General features: G+C 38.3%; 1 protein-coding gene across 11 annotated transcripts in view; it reads right to left on the reverse strand.

The window, feature by feature from the left end:
• Positions 1-19,172, reverse strand: part of MIER1 (MIER1 transcriptional regulator) — a 62,095-nt gene that overhangs the window by 15,526 nt on the left and 27,397 nt on the right. For all 11 annotated transcript variants that reach the window (XM_023209958.1, XM_023209874.1, XM_023209949.1 and 8 more), the window contains 6 exons: positions 11,836-11,997; positions 10,763-10,895; positions 10,001-10,065; positions 5,265-5,337; positions 2,183-2,334; positions 1,411-1,492 (listed from right to left, as the gene is read on the reverse strand). In XM_023209958.1, the coding sequence (XP_023065726.1) occupies positions 1,411-1,492; positions 2,183-2,334; positions 5,265-5,337; positions 10,001-10,065; positions 10,763-10,895; positions 11,836-11,997 (667 nt within the window). The remainder of the gene's footprint in view (positions 1-1,410; positions 1,493-2,182; positions 2,335-5,264; positions 5,338-10,000; positions 10,066-10,762; positions 10,896-11,835; positions 11,998-19,172) is intronic.

Raw genomic sequence — 19,172 nt, forward strand, 5'->3', positions numbered from 1 at the left:
AACTTTCTGGTAAAAATGAGGGAAACATTTTACTCCTGAGCTCTATTACTAATTGTTGCAAAAGATAAACTGACAACAATTCCTTATTTAATAAGATTTTGAATGATTTGGTCCCTACCTCTCAAGCTTCAACTTGGGCCACTGTCTTCTTAATGCTTCATGATCAAACTATCTTAGCGCCACCTTTCTCTTTTTTTTTTTTTTTTTGAGAAGGAGTCTGGGTCTGTCGCCCAGGCTGGAGTGTAGTGGCCGGATCTCAGCTCACTGCAAGCTCCGCCTCCCGGGTTTAGGCCATTCTCCTGCCTCAGCCTCCCGAGTAGCTGGGACTACAGGCGCCCGCCACTTCGCCCGGCTAGTTTTTTGTATTTTTTAGTAGAGACGGGGTTTCACCGTGTTAGCCAGGATGGTCTCGATCTCCCAACCTTGTGATCCGCCCGTTTCGGCCTCCCAAAGTGCTGGGATTACAGGCTTGAGCCACCGTGCCGGCCTTTTTGTTTGTTTGTTTGTTTGTTTTTTGAGCGCCACCTTTCAATTCCTTAAATTTGCCACGTTCTTTCTTACTTCAGACTTTGTGCATGGTGTCTCTCCTTTGCCTATAATTATTTCTTGCCTCCACCCACCTCATCCCCTTTCACTGAGATAATTCTTTCCCATCCCAGCACAAATATCACTTCATTCTGAATGCTTTCCCTAAAAGCACTACCCTCTCCCCCAGCTAGGTTAAGTCCCATTACTACAGGTTTCAATAGCACCCTCTAATTTTCCTTGAAGAATTCATCAGCTATTTTCCAGTTTCCCTACCTAAGCTCTAAGCACCACAAGGGGAAGGGACTTTGCTTATAGTTACATCCTCAGAACTCAGAAGGCACTCAAATTTTTGTTAAATAAATATCTCTCATTTGTTACTTAAATATATATATATATATATAAATAGTAATCTCAGTGAAGGGGGGTGGGAGCCACATTTAGTATAAAAAAGAAAAATCCAAATTTTAGTCATGGCTTCATTACTAATGAATTATGTTTGCTTTAGCCAAGTTACTTTAGTTCAGAGATCTCAGGCTCATCAATTTTTACCTTTAAGTAAAGGTATTATCTGTCATACTACCTAGTTCACAGAGCAATTATCAAGATCAAATAAGAAAATATTTATAAATATGCCTTGAATGCATAAGACAGTATAAATTTTTACATTTTTACTTACATGATCGTATTTTCCCACAAAGAAGGAAGGAACAATCTTAATCCCACTCCCCATAGTGACTTGTATAATACTTGGTATTTTGTAAATATTTATCAAACTCAGAAAAATCAGTATTATTAAGTTTAGGCTATTATACCTAGGTAAACTGAAAAGCTTAATTTTAAAATTTCTGCCAAATCATGAAAATAAATAAAAACTATACTTACCTCTAGCTGCTTTTACATTAAATCTTAATCTTCTCAGTGCTTCTTCTGTATCAAAATTGCATTTAACCAATTCATATAAAGCCTAGAAAAATAAAAGGCTTGAATATGTGACAAGGACTATAAACAGTTCAATGCTACAAGAGTAAAGGTTTTTCAAAAATCCAGTGTTCTCATTCTTTTTGAGGGCAAATAACTTTAGTGAATAGAACTCCAAAGAAAAACAAATATGAATTCGATCCTGATAAATTAACTACCTTTAAATATGTACAAAGTAGGATATGTAAAAACTTGGTGGCCATAGTATCCTAGGAACTAAAAATAATTCATTTTATATCAATGAAAATCCCTTCTTTGTGGCTTCTTGAGATTCCTATAATTTTAAACAAATCAGAAAAGAAAAACAATGATTAAAAAGGTAAAAAAGATAGGTTCATGGTAGGCTCTGGTCTTACCATGTACATAACATTATCTGAGGTGAGAATTCCAACTTGATATCCACAGATTCTTAGGGATAGCCAAAGGAATTTTAAAAAGCCTAATGAAAAGTATATACAGGCAAAATAAAACATCCGGTTTTTGTTTCGGTTTTGAGCTTCACACCAATGAAGTCAGTGTGGTAACAAGGGGTATCTTACAGGGATTATAACCTCAGATTCCCTGTTGATAATGTTATAAAAAATATGGTGGACAGAATAACAACAATGCAAGTGACAGCATTTACATGTATAAATGTGTATGGCAAAGTTCTAACAGTTGTTTCTTATTCACATACCTGTTCATTGTCTTTTATGTGAGATCCTTCAGGAATTGCTTCTACACCCTTCTCATCACCTGTTCTTCTACACGCATCTTTAAGAAATATAATCACTTTATCTTCTGGTAAGTACTCAGGGTCCCACAGGAGCTGATCATCATTTTCATATACTAAATTAGTAAAAGAGAGTGTTAAAAAAATTTCTAAAAACTGACAGAGTCTGTGTTAAAACATATTACTAAATAAACAACTCAGAGCCAAATGTTGAGAACTGAGGTATAGTGTGGTTCTACTGCTTGCCTGACTTCTTTCTTGGGCAACAACTATAGTTTAAGTGAATTAAACAATTTAAACAAAGAGGAGGTACCACTTTATGCCCCCTCACATTCACTGTTGATATATGATAATACAAACATTAAAATAAAAAGTATACTGCAATAAAACTATTTTCAACTATCAATTTATAATAATATAAATACTAAAATATAAACATAAAATAGGTGCTATTATCTTTCATTGTCAAAATTTAAAAGAAATTTAATAAAAAGAAACAAATGTCTAACTTTCAGTTCTTCATTTATTTGCAGAAAGAAAAACCTCAATGGAGAACACTGCTAACCACTATATAAGTAAAGCATTAAAACTGACATTTCAATTACAAAAATAAATACAAAAGCCAACAGATCATTTATTTTGGCACACAATTATGTGTTCACAGAACATATCATATGTACAGAATTTCCATATGTAATAAAGTCACTCCATACTGCTAGCTTCAATGTTCCTATATGTTGCAGGAATTACCTTGAGAAATAAGTGGTAGCTATTAAAAATTTAAATGATGTCTTAAAACATATTGCTGGCCGGGCGCGGTGGCTCAAGCCTGTAATCCCAGCACTTTGGGAGGCCAAGATGGGCGGATCACGAGGTCAGGAGTTCGAGACCATCCTGGCTAACATGGTGAAACCCCCTCTCTACTAAAAAATACAAAAAAAGGTAGCCAGGCAAGGTGGCTGGTGCCTGTAGTCCCAGCTACTCGGGAGGCTGAGGCAGGAGAATGGCCTAAACCCGGGAGGCGGAGCTTGCAGTGAGCTGAGATCCGGCCACTGCACTCCAGCCCAGGCGACAGAGCGAGACTCCATCTCAAAAAAAAAAAAAACAAAAAAAACAAAAAAAACATATTGCTATCACAAAAACTGTACTGGCCTGTGATGTTCCCTTGACTGACTCTGACCTGCTGCTTGCCCTGAGATAGGTGCATACTTAGAATATAAAGTAAGTTTTTGGAGAGAATGCTAAAAAGAAACAAACAACAAAAAACTTCTATTAATGTAACTCCAAAGGGTTTCGTGTATGTTAAGTTGAAATGTGAAGAAAACTGAAATAAAAGAAATAAAGATTTCTAGTGCTGAGTGATGTCACACTGCACATGAACTCATTAAACACACACATACGGCCAGGCGCGGTGGCTTCATGCCTATAATCCCAGCACTTTGGGAGGCCTAGGCGGGCAAATGACCTGAGGTCGGGAGTTCAAGACCAGCCTGACCAACATGGAGCAACCCCACCTGTACCAAAAATACAAAATTAGCCGGGCATGGTGGTGCATGCCTGTAATCCTAGCTACTTGGGAGGATGAGGCAGGAGAACTGCTTGAACCCAGGAGGCAAAGGTTGCGGTGAGCCAAGATCGCACCATGGCACTCCAGTCTGGGCAACAAGAGCTAAACTCTGTCTCAAAAAAAAAAAAGGATACATACACAGCATTCTTTCTGGAACTCACATGAAGTGAATAATCTGAAACAGACTCTTTAAAAAAAATCTTCAGCCAGGCGCAGTGGCTCACGCCTGTAATCCCAGCACTTTGGGAGGCCAAGGAGGGTAGATCACGAGGTCAGGAGATTGAGACTATCCCAGCACTTTGGGAGACTGATGCAGGCATATCACTAGATGAGGAGTTTGAGACCAGCCTGGCCAACACGGCGAAACCCCATCTCTACTAAAAAACACAAAAAAATTAGCTGGGCGTGGTGGCAGACATCTGTAATCCTAGCTACTCAGGAGGTTGAGGCAGGAGAAACACTTGAACCCAGGAGGTGGAGGTTGCAGGGAGCCGAGATCATGCCATTGCACTCCAGTCTGGGCAACAAGAGCAAGACTCCGTCTCACAAAAAAAAAAAAAAAAACAAACAAACAAACAAAAAACCCTTCAAGTATTATGTTATTGTAAGTATGACTTACTTCAGGACTTTCAAATGAAATAAAAAAAAAAAATGCAAAATTTAAGTATAGAAGTTGTTTTCCCAAATTATTTTTAAAACACAAACATCAAAGTACTCCATTTTTGCTTTTTTTTTTTTTTAGACGGAGTCTTGCTCTGTCACCCAGGCTGGAGTGCAGTGGTGCAATACTGGCTCACTGCAACCTCCGCCTCCCAGGTTCAAGTGATTCTACTGCCTCAGCCTCCTGAGTAGCTGGGATGACAGGTGCGTGCCATGACGCTGGGCTGATTTTTGTATTTTTAGTAAAGATGGAGGTTCACCATGTTGGTCAGGCTGGTCTCGAACTCCTGACTTCGTGATCTGCCTGCATCAGCCTCCCAAAGTGCTGGGATTACAGGCGTGAGCCACTGCACCTGGCCCAAAGCATTCCATTTTAATAAGCATTCCATTTTGCTTACTGAAAGTTTTAGGAGCAAATAAGCTTTTCATGTCAGTTATTCACTCTCGTTTGTTTTTATGCCTTTCATTGATATAAAATGGATGTTTAAAAACTGAATTATAAAGGTTAGAAAAGGGTTAAAATTTAGAGTACCGAAAATATGGGAAAAAGGTAAAAAAAAAAAACTGTTGAGACATTGTAAGTCACTTTTAAAATGAAAAAAAGCATTTGCTTTTTCCTTTTCTGGCTAGGCTTCTATAGACCAAACTGAAAAAATTAAGTAAACATATTCTTCTCACAGAAATAATGAAGGGTTCTCTTTCACAAACCAATGGGGTTACTTAGTAGGCTGTCATGTTCTTATCACATTTTATACACGAAGTAACAGTTCATTACACTGAAAGCATAAATTCAGCTATGTAACTTTACTAATAACCCACCTTTTTCATTTTCTTTGTATCTACAAATGCCAACTGGAATTTCTGCTTGAAACATGGAGCCCACCATAATCTCCTATTTTAAAAATAACATAAAACATTAGTAAGATCTAGTAACAGATTTTATATCCATTTTCTAGCCTTACCATCTTAGTAAACTGTTCCTGGTTTCTCTGTCATAAAATACAAAAACAATTAACTACCTCAGAGGTACCTTTGTGAAGATGAATGACAAATAATGACTGATGAAAATATTAGTAATAATAATGAGGTGAAATGCAACATAAACAATAAATATAAACTTTACTTCAAAATACAGAGACAAAGAAGTGAATTCTGATAACTCCATTAGTAAGATAACTGCAAAACACGTAAAAAACAAAGTCAAATTCAGATATTTTCAGAGTATCTACACTTAAGACAGTGGTCTTAAAATACAATCCCTGGCCGGGCACGGTGGCTCAAGCCTGTAATCCCAGCACTTTGGGAGGCCGAGACGGGCAGATCACGAGGTCTGGAGATCGAGACCATCCTGGCTAACACGGTGAAACCCCGTCTCTACTAAAAAAATACAAAAAACTAGCCGGGTGAGGTGGTGGGTGCCTGTAGTCCCAGCTACTCGGGAGGCTGAGGCAAGAGAATGGCATAAACCCGGGAGGCGGAGCTTGCAGTGAGCTGAGATCCGGCCACTGCACTCCAGCCTGGGTGACAGAGCGAGACTCCGTCTCAAAAAAAAAAAAAAAAACAAATGATCCCTGTATGAGCAGCATAGCATCAGCGTCACCTATAAAATTTTTGTTTTTTTGAGACAAGGTTTTGCTCTGTCACCTAGGCTGGAGTGATCATGGCTCTCTGCAGCCTCAACCTCCCAGGCTCAAGCAATTCTCTCACCTCGGTCTCTGAGTAGCTAGGACTACAGGCACATGCCACCACACACAGCTAATGGAAAACTGCTAGAAATGCAAATGCTAAGCTAAGGTCCCACCCCAGACCTACAGACCTACTGGAACTCTGGGGACAGGACTCAGTCATTGGTATTTTAACAAGCTCTCTAGGTGATTCTGACATACACTGAAGTCTGAAAAACAGAGCTTCAAGTTAAGAAAAATAACAAAAACGGTTTTTATGAAGTTCAGCAGGGGCCAAATGAAAGAAACTCTAAACAAAATAGATAAAGTAGGTTATGGTTTGACTTTCATTAAAACAATACAAAATGAAAAAGTAACCTCCTCCCACAAATATAATTAAATAGGAAATTCAGTAATCAAATCTATATAGTCAAATCACAGATTAGGTGATTCAGATTCAGAACTGGCTGTTCTGAAAAGCAACTGGAAACTACCACTGGTGAAATACAGATGGCTAAAAGTTAAGAACACACTGACATTTTCAAAATTGGGCATGGAAGGTACAAAATCATAGTCTAGAAGTTTTGATGACTCTTAGGATTTGGAAAGTCTCTCTCCTGCTATTGTTACCCCACTGATGTGAGGATCTCATTTTATCCAGTACAACTTCAAAGACGTGCTTTATGTAATAAAGCTATTGCAATACCTAAAAGAAAAACCAATCTTTCTCATGATCAGTTTTCTAAAAAGAATCAAACTTATAATTTTCTCTACTCTTACAATGGAATTCTCTTTATGTCTTCTACTATAAGAGTCCTTTATTGTCACATCTTGTGCCTCTTTTAATTTAACTCACCTATGCCTACCAAAGAACATTGTCACATTACTAACCCTGGCTGGGGTGCTTCTAAACGATCAATGCCTGGATCAATTGCAGGACAATTAAATTAGAATCTATGAATGAAGGCCCTGGTAGTCAGCACCTCTAAGTTACCCAAATGATTCTAACATAAAAACAGGGTTGAGAACATCTGGATTAGTATAAAGATAGGTACCTCCTTTTTCCTGTTCAGTTCTGAACATTTCTTTTCATCTGTTAATTTGTTGTGTAGTACAGGGAAGGGAAGGGAAACAGCTTTGAAGGTCATTATATGTAATGTTATCATATATGTAATTTTCCTTTAATCTTTCAAGCAAGCCCCATAAGGCTGACATTGTTATTCCTATACTACATGTAAGAAGATGAAGCTCAAAAATTTGATTTTCTCAGAAGCACACAATTACTAAGTTCTAGAGCTATAACTAAAATTCAGATTTGACTTCAAAACTGTTTCCCCTACCTTAAGTTTCTATAAAAACTCAATTTCGTAAATCTTAAAAAAAAAAAAAAAATGAATCTCTGAACCTTGACAATTATTTACAACAACAAAATCACACTGAAAGAAAACAATCTGCATTTACTCTGGCCTGCTTTATTACATAATTTTTTTCTGAGAAAGGTATGGTTAATTAATACCCTTTCTGAGTAAGGTATGGGTAATGAATACCCTCCAGCAATGAAGGTGTTCTACCTCTTAGCTTTTGTTCTTGCATTTAAAAAAAAGCACTGAATGCTTAATCAAATACTCTACTGAACACTCCAGATTAAAAAAACAACGTATGTTGAAGATACATAAACTTGAATATGCAGTGGGACAGCAATTTAAAAGGACCCCCACAGTTTCTAGCTATTTTCATCTTAATTTCTGCTTACTGTAAGAATCAGATTAAAAACAGGATGAAAGAACGCTTGCCCAAATGGTTAACACAAATTTAACACAAATTAACTTTTGTGATTCTTGTTTTCTGTCTTGAGTCCCATCACTTGCTCAAATTAACACATACCGCACACTGGGCTAATCTTGTCTCTCAACAAAAATAACATTATTTCTTTTATATAAATGATTTGTTTTAACCAGTTCTACATAAAAAAATTTTTTGGGCCGGGCACGGTGGCTCACGCCTGTAATCCCAGCACTCTGGGAGGCTGAGGCGGGTGGATCACGAGGTCAGGAGATTGAGACCATCCTAACACGGTGAATCCCCGTCTGTACTAAAAATACAAAAAATTAGCCGGGCGCAGTGGTGGCTGCCTGTAGTCCCAGCTACTTGGGAGGCTGAGGCAGGAGAATGGCGTGAACCCGGGAGGCGGAGCCTGCAGTGAGCCGAGATGGCGCCACTGCACTCCAGCCTGGGAAGACAGAGCAAGACTCCGTTTCAAAAAAAAAAAAAATCTTTTTGAAGACATGGGGTCTCACTATGTTGCCCGGCCTGGTCTCAAACTCCTGGGCTGAAGTGATTCCGCCTACCTCAGCCTCCCAAGCTGGGACAACAAAGGAAAACATCATTGCAACCAGCTAATTCTACATAACATTTTGACAGATTTTCCTAAGAGCTCAGTTTTTTTACAATAACTTAAAATTCTTTAACTTAACTGTATAATTAATTATATGCTATATATTTTATAATTAAAAACTAATCTCAATATATTATCTTTAAATTCATTTCAGAAATTAAGTTGTATATAGTTATGAAGAAGCCAAATCTGTTTCTTCACACAATAAGCTTATCAGTTATACATGTCAACATTAAATTCAATCATTTGGAGAGTTTTCCTTTTATAAAGTAATACAGAATGAAAAACTTACAAACTACTAAACAAACTTTACTTAACAAATATCAAAGCCTCGACAATTGCTTTCCATAATATTGAAAAATATATATGTGATACTTTTTACAGGGCAACAAATGCCTAATTCAGCACTACTTCAGGACTAAATCAGAAATGTGGATTTTTGTTTTATTTATTTTTTGTTTTGTTTTATAAAATGAGACAGGGGGCCAGGCGTGGTGGCTCAAGCCTATAATCCTACCACTTTGGGAGGCCGAGACGAGCGGATCACGAGGGCAGGAGATCGAGGCCATCCTGGCTAACATGGTGAAACCCCATATCTCTACTAAAAAAACACAAAAAACTAGCCGGGCGTGGTGCGGGGCGCCCACAGTCCCAGCTACTTGGGAAGCTGAGGCAGTAGAATGGCGTAAACCCGGGAGGCAGAGCTTGCAGTGAGCTGAGATCCAGCCACTGCACTCCAGCCTGGGTGACAGAGCAAGACTCTGTCTCAATAAAAAAAAAAAATTGAGACAGGGTCCCGCAATGCTGCCCAGGCTGGTCTCAAACTCCTGGGCTCAAGCGATCTGCCTGCCTCAGCCTCCCAAAGTGCTGGGATTACAGGTGTGAGCCACCACACCCGGCCAGAAATGTAGATTTCTTTTTTCTTTTTTTTTTTTTTTTTGAGACGGAGGAGTTTCGCTCTGTGGCCCAGGCTGGAGTGCAGTGGCGCGATCTCGGCTCACTGCAAGCTCCGCCTCCCGGGTTTACGCCATTCTCCTGCCTCAGCCTCCCGAGTAGCTGGGACTACAGGCGCCCGCCATCTCGCCCGGCTAGTTTTTTGTATTTTTTAGTAGAGACGGGGTTTCACCGTGTAGACCAGGATGGTCTCGATCTCCTGACCTCGTGATCCGCCCATCTCGGCCTCCCAAAGTGCTGGGATTACAGGCTTGAGCCACCGCGCCGGGCCCGGAAATGTAGATTTCTAATCTTAGTTTGAGTGCTGACTTCCTCAACAAAATCCAATTCTAATTTAAATTCATTTTATTTTATAAAAAGATAAATATATCTCTAACCTAGATGTGTTAAGGAATCTGAACATTTACCAAGCATTTAAATGTCATAAAAGGACTTACATCGATTTTATCAATATACATAATTAGTAAAAATAAATAATTACACTAGGCTTTTTAAAAAAATATTAATTTATCTAAATTTTGGGAAAATATTGTTCTAACTACCTTTTTCCAGTCTTCTGATGGAATGTAATCTTCATCTTCTTCAGATTCTTCTTCTACTTCACTGTCTAGAATAAATAAGACACGAATACTATAAAATGACTGCTTAACCTGTCTACATCTACAAATTATTTTTACATCTACCATCAAATATTTGGATATGCTCAAAGGTATCTAATGAATTAAGCCAAGATATTTCTAACCAAATAATTAACACCCTATCACTTAAAAAAACAAAACCAAAAAAACCATAAACTTTCTACGTAACTGTATTCTCATGAAATGATTTCCTATAAAAGCTTACGGGAAAAAACCGATTTAGAATAAAGATAATATTACCTTACTACATATTTCATGACAGTTTATTTTTCTTCAAGTGTTTTTCTTCTTTTTAAACTACAGAAATTTAGGTGTATTTATGAATATACCTAAAAAAGGCTAAGAGGCAAATAAAGTAAAAAATGGAAACTAAGGGAAAGACTATGAGAAATAAAAAGATGACCATGAAACAAACACTTAAAAACAGGGCAAGGAAAAAACAAATACAACTGAAGTCAAGTAGAACATGACACAATTACCGTAGTATATTCACTAACAACAGGGACCGTGCATTGCTAAACTAATAACTTACAATAAAAATCCATTTACTGTTGAAAAGAATTTCAGACTAAATGAATTTAAAGACCAGTTTAAAAAATGAGGATTTTAGGTAATACCTAAAATAGTAAAAATTATATTCAAATATTATCAACCAGTAACACTTACTTGTATCAAAATATTTACATCGACGTGGGCGGATAATTTCCTGGGCATCTTGAGAAGCAACAGATTGTGATGGATCATCATTGGAAGACTGAGTTTCATCCTCCTGACCTGATGAATCCTTTATATTCTCCTCCTGGGGAATAATAAATTTAATTTCTTTAAGATGTAAAGAAAACAGTTGCAGATGAAAGGCCATAGCATATAAATTTTGTTCTAATATAAGCAGAAGACTAAAATGAATATACTAGATGTAATATCGTACTCTGGGTTGGATCCTGCAACAGGAAAAAGTACATTAACAGAAAAACTGGTATAATTCAATCAGTTACTAGCACTGTACCAAGATGCTAACCTTAGCAGAAGCTGATCGTATAGCAACTTTCTATACTAGCTTTAAAAGTTTTATAAATCTAAAATTATTTCAAAATAAAGAAAAATAAACACAAGCTGCCAATTAGCCTTCATTATTTAAAAGCAATAGCATTTTTTTGAAAGTTGGTATAAATGGTCAGGTGCGGTGGCTCACGCCTGTAATCCCAGCACTTTGGGAGGCCAAGGCAGGCGGTTCATGAGATCAGGAGATCAAGACCATTCTGGCTAACGTGGTGAAACCCTGTCTCTACTAAAAAGACAAAAAATTAGCCAGGCGTAGTGGCGGGCACCTGTAGTCCCAGCTACTGGGGAGGCTGAGGCAGGAGAATGGCGTGAACCTGGGAGGCAGAGCTTGCAGTGAGCTGAGATAGCGCCACTGCACTCCAGCCTGGGTGACAGAGCGAGACTCCATTTCCAAAAAAAACACACAAACAAAAAAAGAAAGTTGGTATAAATAAATTAGAATAAGCACTGGAAAAAAAAGAAACCTGAAACGACAAGACCAAACTGTTACCTCTCAGGAGTAGATTACAGGGGATTTCCAATTTTTATGTTATGTATTTCTGTAATATCTTAATGTTTAACACTTTTAAAATCAGGAAAAGTAAAAATTATAAAAACAAGTAATCAAAATGTATTAAGAAATTTTAACTTCAACAAGAATAAAGACTACAATCTTAAATATATGTATGTAGACTTACTTTATTTTCCCCACTACAGCCACTGTTGTCATCATTATCAGCATCTTCATCATCTTCACCTTCTTCTTCCTCTTCCTCCTCTTCTTCATCTTCTTCAGGTAGTCGAACAGTACTACCATAACCATAAAGGCTGAGAAGTTCATGGATTGGCATGTCACCTTCCTAAATAAATCAAAATAAAAGTTAATATCTGAATCAGTAATATTTCTGATTCCCAGGCTATAATCCACAAATCTGTGGAGTATTCATTCTATACTGAAGAATAAAAGCTGTATCATGAATTCTCAGATCATAAAAAAGTAAAACTGAAAATATTTCTGACACCCAGGAATATCCCAATCTTTTTAGTATTTCTATACAATTAACCAATTCTATTTGCTGACAACAAGATTTTTAAGTATAATTAAAAAGTAGCCATGGTCTAACATGGACTATTCTTTTTGCAATCAATTCAATATATGCACAATGACAGTTAACGCTATGCATGGATGCCCACTCTTAATAAGAGTACCATACTTGAGGGTGGAGAAATAGAACAATGAGAATTAGACTATAAATTAAGTTAACAAACCCAGAAAGGCAGATGAAATTCAGAGCATTTAGAGCTCAGCCCGAACACATGAAAAAAAAAAACAGTAGTAATATACAGAAATGATAATGGACTACATTAACCATATATTCTTTTCTATGGTTATCTCCATTTACACATAAAATCATCTCATGCAATCCTTACCATCTATCACACAGATTTGTTATATTATTTCCATTTCATAGATGAGAAAACAGAGGCTGACAGCTTAAGCATTTCTTTAGAAATCACACAAGTTACAAGGAGTAGAGCCAGATTTAAACAGTCTAACTCCAAAAGCCCATATTCAAATCAATACACCATGGTGCCTTGGCCAGGGACTTCCCTCAATCCCCACAAAAATCAGACCCTCTGTGGATGCAAAAGAAATGTCCATATGCAATGAAATGAAATCAGCTTTCTATATAAACTACTCACTCTAACCAGTAAACAAGAAAACAAGAAATGCACAGCATCAGGGAAACGTAACAGAATTCTGATTATAAAAAGAAAATTTAATCCAAATCATGTGAACATATTATACACTGATGCACACCCACATACAATGCACATGGTCTGAAGCAAAACAGTCAGAAAACCATCAGTTTAGAAGCTAGAAAAAAAGGGTAATCATGAATAAGACATGGTTCATATTTCTCCAGCAGTCATGGAAAGAAAGAAGTAAGTCTAGCTAGTGTGTTAAACACATTGCTACAATGGGTATGGGTAAATCAGACTGGATTAGATGACACAACTTCCATCACTCAAAATCCATGTGAGAAAAAATTAATGATTATAATTTCAAAAGATTTTCTTATGAAGAACTAGGAAGAAAGCATCATCCAAAACTTCTATTTCACATTACAAATGGATATTCTGGTTATGAATGAGTTTGTGAATCTATTTCTGAAAGATAAATCAATTCCAAATCCTTAATGATTTGCAGAAGCTACAACCTGAAAAAGTGGTAACTTTATCAAGGCAAGGTATCGCCACTCTAGCTAAATAACCCGCTGGCAAACAACTGATAGCTCTTATACTGTGTTTCTCAAAGTACAACACCAACAGTGCTTTAAGTTTTCAAGTATCTGGTCCATGTACCAGGGATGTGGTACAGGACATTGGTATTTGGGAATGTGGGAAGTCAGTCCTTAGGGACTAAAACAAAACTTCGAAATAAGAGATAGAAGTGTAATAAGAGAAATATAATGAAAAGGCTAGATTTATTTTTTGAGACAGAATCTTGCTCTGTCACCCAGGCTGGAGTGCAGTGGCATAATCATGGCTCACTGCAGCCTCAACCCACTGGGTTCAAATGATCCTCCCACCTCAGCCTCCCAAGTAGCTGGGACTATACATGTGCACCACTATGCCTGGTTAATTTTTGTATTTTTCATAGAGAAGGGTTTCACCATGTTGCCCAGGCTGGTCTCAAACACTTGGGTGCAAGCGATTTGCCCACCTTGGCTTCCCAAAATATAGGATTGCAAACGTGAGCCACCGTGCCCAGCATAAAGCTAGTTTTACACACAAGAATAACAAATAGCTGCCATAAAGTGTCTTCTATGTGTCAGGTGTTTGTGATAGGTGCTTTGATTTCACTGTCTTTTTTTCTTGCAACAATGAAGGCAGTGTCAAAACATACAATTCCATTAGATCTGCACTGATAGAGACTTTATTACAATACCCAGACCTCCTAATCTCAGGTCATGTAACTTTGCTTAAGCTCACACCCTGCACCCCAAAATCAGAAGCAAGTTTAGCAACTGATCACTATTGTGAAGAAAAGCCACTGAAGTCACTAGTATGAATAAGGGCCCCAAAAAGAAAAAACATAAGCATAACAGTTTGCAACTAAAATTTACATAGGCCTTAAGAGTTCATGAAAAACTTGTTTCATTATTTGATCCTCAAAACTATCCTGTTACTACTACCTTTAATTTTTATAACTGTGTTACAACTAATCCTTTGAAACCACACAGCTAATTACACAGCCGTGCTCTATTTTGAACTCACCTTCTGACAAGATCATGGTACTTGGTTCACTCCAAAAACAGAGGTGTATAATCAACCAAATAAATGTCCTCAGGCTCTCTACCATTGGTCTGTCTAATCAAGGGCATCCGAATTACCTTGAGGGTTTACTAAAACGGGCTGCTGAGCCTCACCCAAGTTTCTGACCTAGTAAGTCTCCAGTGAAGCCTGAGAGCCTACAATTAAAAAAAGAAAAAAAAAAAAAATCTCAGGTGATGCTAATGCTGCTGGTATGAGACCACCTTGGAAACCACTAATCTCACAGGTCTGGGATAAGATACCTGCAAATCACCTTATCCAATGGGAGGTAATAAAGCTTGAACATTAACTTTAATAAAGCTTATCATGACATATGATATCCAGCTCAAATATTTGTCAAAAGGATAGGTGACATACTAACTACATGGAGAAAAAAATTTTCTTTTTTAACCATTATCAAGAATGTAGAGGCCGGGTGCGGTGGCTCAAGCCTGTAATCCCAGCACTTTGGGAGGCCGAGACGGGCGGATCACGAGGGCAGGAGATCGAGACCATCCTGGCTAACACGGTGAAACCCCGTCTCTACTAAAAATACAAAAACTAGCCGGGCGAGGTGGCGGGCGCCTGTAGTCCCAGCTACTCCGGAGGCTGAGGCGGGAGAATGGCATAAACCCGGGAGGCAGAGCTTGCAGTGAGCTGAGATCCGGCCACTGCACTCCAGCCCGGGCGACAGAGCGAGACTCCGCCTCAAAAAAAAAAAAAAAAAAAGAATGTACAATGTCTGACAATCATTCTGACAATCATAGTTAGATTAAGGTTTTTCCCTCTTGGATATACAGATGAGAAGTGTGATTCACTTTATAAAAATTCATTTCTCAGGCCAAGCGCAGTGGCTCATGCCTGTAATCTCAGCACTTTGGGAGGCTGAGGTTGGCAGAACACTTGAGGGCAGGAGTTCAAGACCAGCCTGGTCAACAAGGCAAAACCCCATCTCCACTAAAAATACAAAACAATCAGCCAGGCATGGTAGTGCACACCTGTAGTCTCAGCTACTCAGGAGGCCGAGGCAGGATAATTGCTTGAACCCAGGAAGCAGACGTTGCAGTGAGATGAGATCGTGCCACTGCACTCCAACCTGGTTGACAGAGTGAGACTGTCTCAAGAAAAAAAAAGGAAAAAGGAAAAAGAAAAAAATTCATGTCTCAAAGAAAAATTCTCCAACACCTCCAATATTGACTAAGCAGAGAACAGAGAGTCAAAAGTGGCCTGATCACAGTGCATTTAGAGGGGGAATGCTTGAATTACAATCGTAATAGAACTGGCACAGATGGAGAAAAATCATTCAAGTCACAGCAAATGACAAATGCACAGGTACAGAAACAAAAATGAATAATCCGGTCACCCTGATTAGAGCAGACATACCATTTATAGTAACTAAAAAAAAAAAAGTATCATTTCAGAAGGCTACACATTACTGAAAGATCAGTTATAGATTAATGAAAATGAGGATTACTATTTTTAACTACTTTCTCTAGTTTTATGTAATTTTTAAAGGGATCTGTTATATTCCTGACTCAATTTGAGCATACTGAATAGTTACTAACACTATGGAAGTATTTAGGGGAAATTACACACACAACAAAACACTCAACATGAACTTAGGAAGGGGAAGATTTAGTTTGCTTGCCAAGGAGACTGAGCCAAGTGGGAATCCCCTGCTATCATTCACTACACATTCACCTGTATTATGATCAGAAACTAAATGAAATTAGTGGTTGTGGAAAAGAAAAAATTTAAGAGACGCAACAGGATTCAACCAGGGATTAGGAGAGATGGAGGTCCTGGTGATGCTGAATCCCTGGTTCCATATATTACTTGTACCCAACTACACATTCATATACCTTCTAATAGTTTATTTTTACACAAGGTTATTTTTAGATGGGTTTTATCAAATGTAAACAAAATATCCTTACTTATTCAATCAACAAAATGCTTACTTATGCTGGGCGCAGTGGCTCACACCTGTAATCCCAGTACCTTGGGAGACTGAGGGGGCAGATCACTTGAGGTCAAGAGTTCAAGACTGGACTGGCCAACATAGTGGAACCCCATCTCTATTAAAAATACAAAAATTAGCCAGGCATGGTGGTGCTGGCATGTAATCCCAGCTACTCAGGAGGCTGAGGCAACTGCTTGAACCCAGGAGGCAGAGGCTGCAGTGAGCCGAGACTGTACCACTGCACTCCAGCCTGGGCAACAGAGTGAGACCCTGTCTCAAGAAAATTAAAAAAAAGAAAAAGAAAAGAAAATGCTTACTTAATAGCATTAAACTTGTAACTCAAGCTGTCACCCAATATCAGGTGAGTAATATCAGCTTAGTAAGCAACAAAGAAAAAATCATCACCACCAAAAATACAACTTGAAGCATGACAGTACTAAAAAGTCTCTTATTTAATCTAAGGTAAAAGTGAAAATCTTGCAGCAAACTCTGGGCTACAACTACAATAAAAACCAGGATCAATTTTGCTGAGGAATCCTGTTTCAAATTGCAATAGCATGTATTTGTGTTCCTACTACTTTGTGCTAACTGAAGTACTTAAAGATTTAGCAAGCATAAACAAGCATCACCTAAGGATTATTTATTTCCCCTGCAAGCCTCTTCTACTCTCTTCTACTTCTGTACTTGTCTTCTCACATGAAATATTCTTTCTTCCATTCCAAACATTTATATTCCTTGAAAGTTCACCTCCTGGACCACAGTAGCTGACATAATTGGAATCACTGTATTCTCTGGCCATATATTTGGAGTGGGCACATGAACCACGCTTGTCCATACTTTGTTTCTGGATTTTTATCAACAGCAACTTAAGAAAGAAGCACAGACTATCTCAAGTAGTAAATGTGGGAGACCTACAAACTGACAACATCATATGAAGAAAGTTGGTCTGAAAAGAGAAGTCAGGTGAGTCAGGTGGGACACGGTGGCTCATGCCTGTAATCTTAGCACTTTGGGAGGCCAAGGTAGGCAGATCACTTGAGCTCAGGAGTTCGAGACCAGACTGGGCAACATGGCGAAACACTGTCCCTACAAAAAATACAACAAGAATTAGCTGAGTGTGGTGGCGCATGCTCATAGTCCCAGCTACTGGGGGGCTGAGGCAGGAGGATGGCTTCATCCAGGGAGGTCGAGGCTGCAATGAACCAAGACTGCACTGCTGCACTCCAGCCTGAGTGACAAAGTGAGACCCTGTCTCAAAAACAAAAAGAGGTAAACCATGTAGACAAGCAGAAATAGAGAAAATAAATTCTGGTGGCACTTGAGTCCCTGGGGAGCAGATATATCCCTCCTTTAATAAAATTCCATGAGACTTACATGAAATTCTTCATTTTGTCTAACCTAGTTTGAGGTTAGACTGTCTGTAATCTAGTTACAGACAGATTTCTGTCTCTGCACCCCCAAATTCTGATGCTATAAACAGTAATGATATGGTGTAACACAAATATTCTGTTATTTCCCTCTGAAAAACAGACTTAAGGATGAATAAAACTTGGCCAAAAGTAGTACACTATTATACCAGGGCCTGTCAGTCACTGTTCCAGAGAATTTCTCATTAGTTTATATTACCAAAGGCTATATTCTACCAGTTACTCAAGGGCTTACTTCAACTTAAATTGAAACATCACAATAAAGTGGCAGAGTGTTTTAATCCCATTCACGTAAGTGTTAAAAGAGTATAAAAAGGGGAGAACAGGGTGAAAGAGATAATTATGTGTCAAGTTGTAAATTTTCAGTTATAGGTCAGGGACTTTTTTGAATCTTATGAATGACATTAACTACTAAGATTTATTTTGTGTTTATTATGTGCCAAATATTATGTTAAGTGCTTTAGATATATTATTCTTATAATATCATCTGAAGTTTAACAATCTTAAGTAACCTATCCTAAGTCACAAACTGAAATAAGTAGTAGAGCTGGATTATGAACCTGGGCAGTTTAACTCACTGCTTTACACTGCCCTTCTGTACATATGTGTATATACTGCCTTCTTCAAAATCTAACATCAGGTTAAGTATACAGCATCCTGTTATAATGTGAACTAAGAGGGCTAATAATCTGTGAGAAATAAGGAAAGTGAGCATAGTACATGATAAATAAAAATACTGGAATGTAGCCAGGCACGGTGGCATGCACTTGCAGTCCTAACTACTCAGGAGGCTGAAGCGAGAGGAAGGCATGAACCCAGGAGTTTGAGGGTGCTCGAGTTATGACTACACCACCGCACTCCAGCCAGCATGACAGAACGACACCCTGTCTCTAAAAAATTAAATAAAAAAAAAAAACAGGAATACACACTGTATTTGCAGATTGTACTTTAAGAAATGAGTTGTCTTACACTGTAACAAAAGGAGGGGAAATCATGTCTGCATAAGCTAAAGGAAGGCTGGCTGAAGGTGGGAGAAACTGACTTTTTAAAAGATAAACTGACCAGGCTCAGTGGCTCACGCCTATAATCCCAGGACTTTGGGAGGCCGAAGTGGGAGGACTGCTTGCACACAGGAGTTCAAGACCAGCCTGGGCAACAGAGCAAGAACCCATCTCTACAAAAAATAAAAAAATTAGCCAGGCATAGTAGTGTGCCTACAGTCTCAGCTATGCAGGCGGTGAGGCAGGTGGATCGCATGAGCCTGGGAGGGTGACAGAGTAAGACCCTGTATCAAAAAGGATCAACACTATATACTATTATCTCAAGTTAA

This window comes from Piliocolobus tephrosceles, chromosome 1 (assembly GCF_002776525.5).
Source record: "Piliocolobus tephrosceles isolate RC106 chromosome 1, ASM277652v3, whole genome shotgun sequence".
In the NCBI taxonomy this organism is placed as follows: Eukaryota; Metazoa; Chordata; class Mammalia; order Primates; family Cercopithecidae; genus Piliocolobus; species Piliocolobus tephrosceles.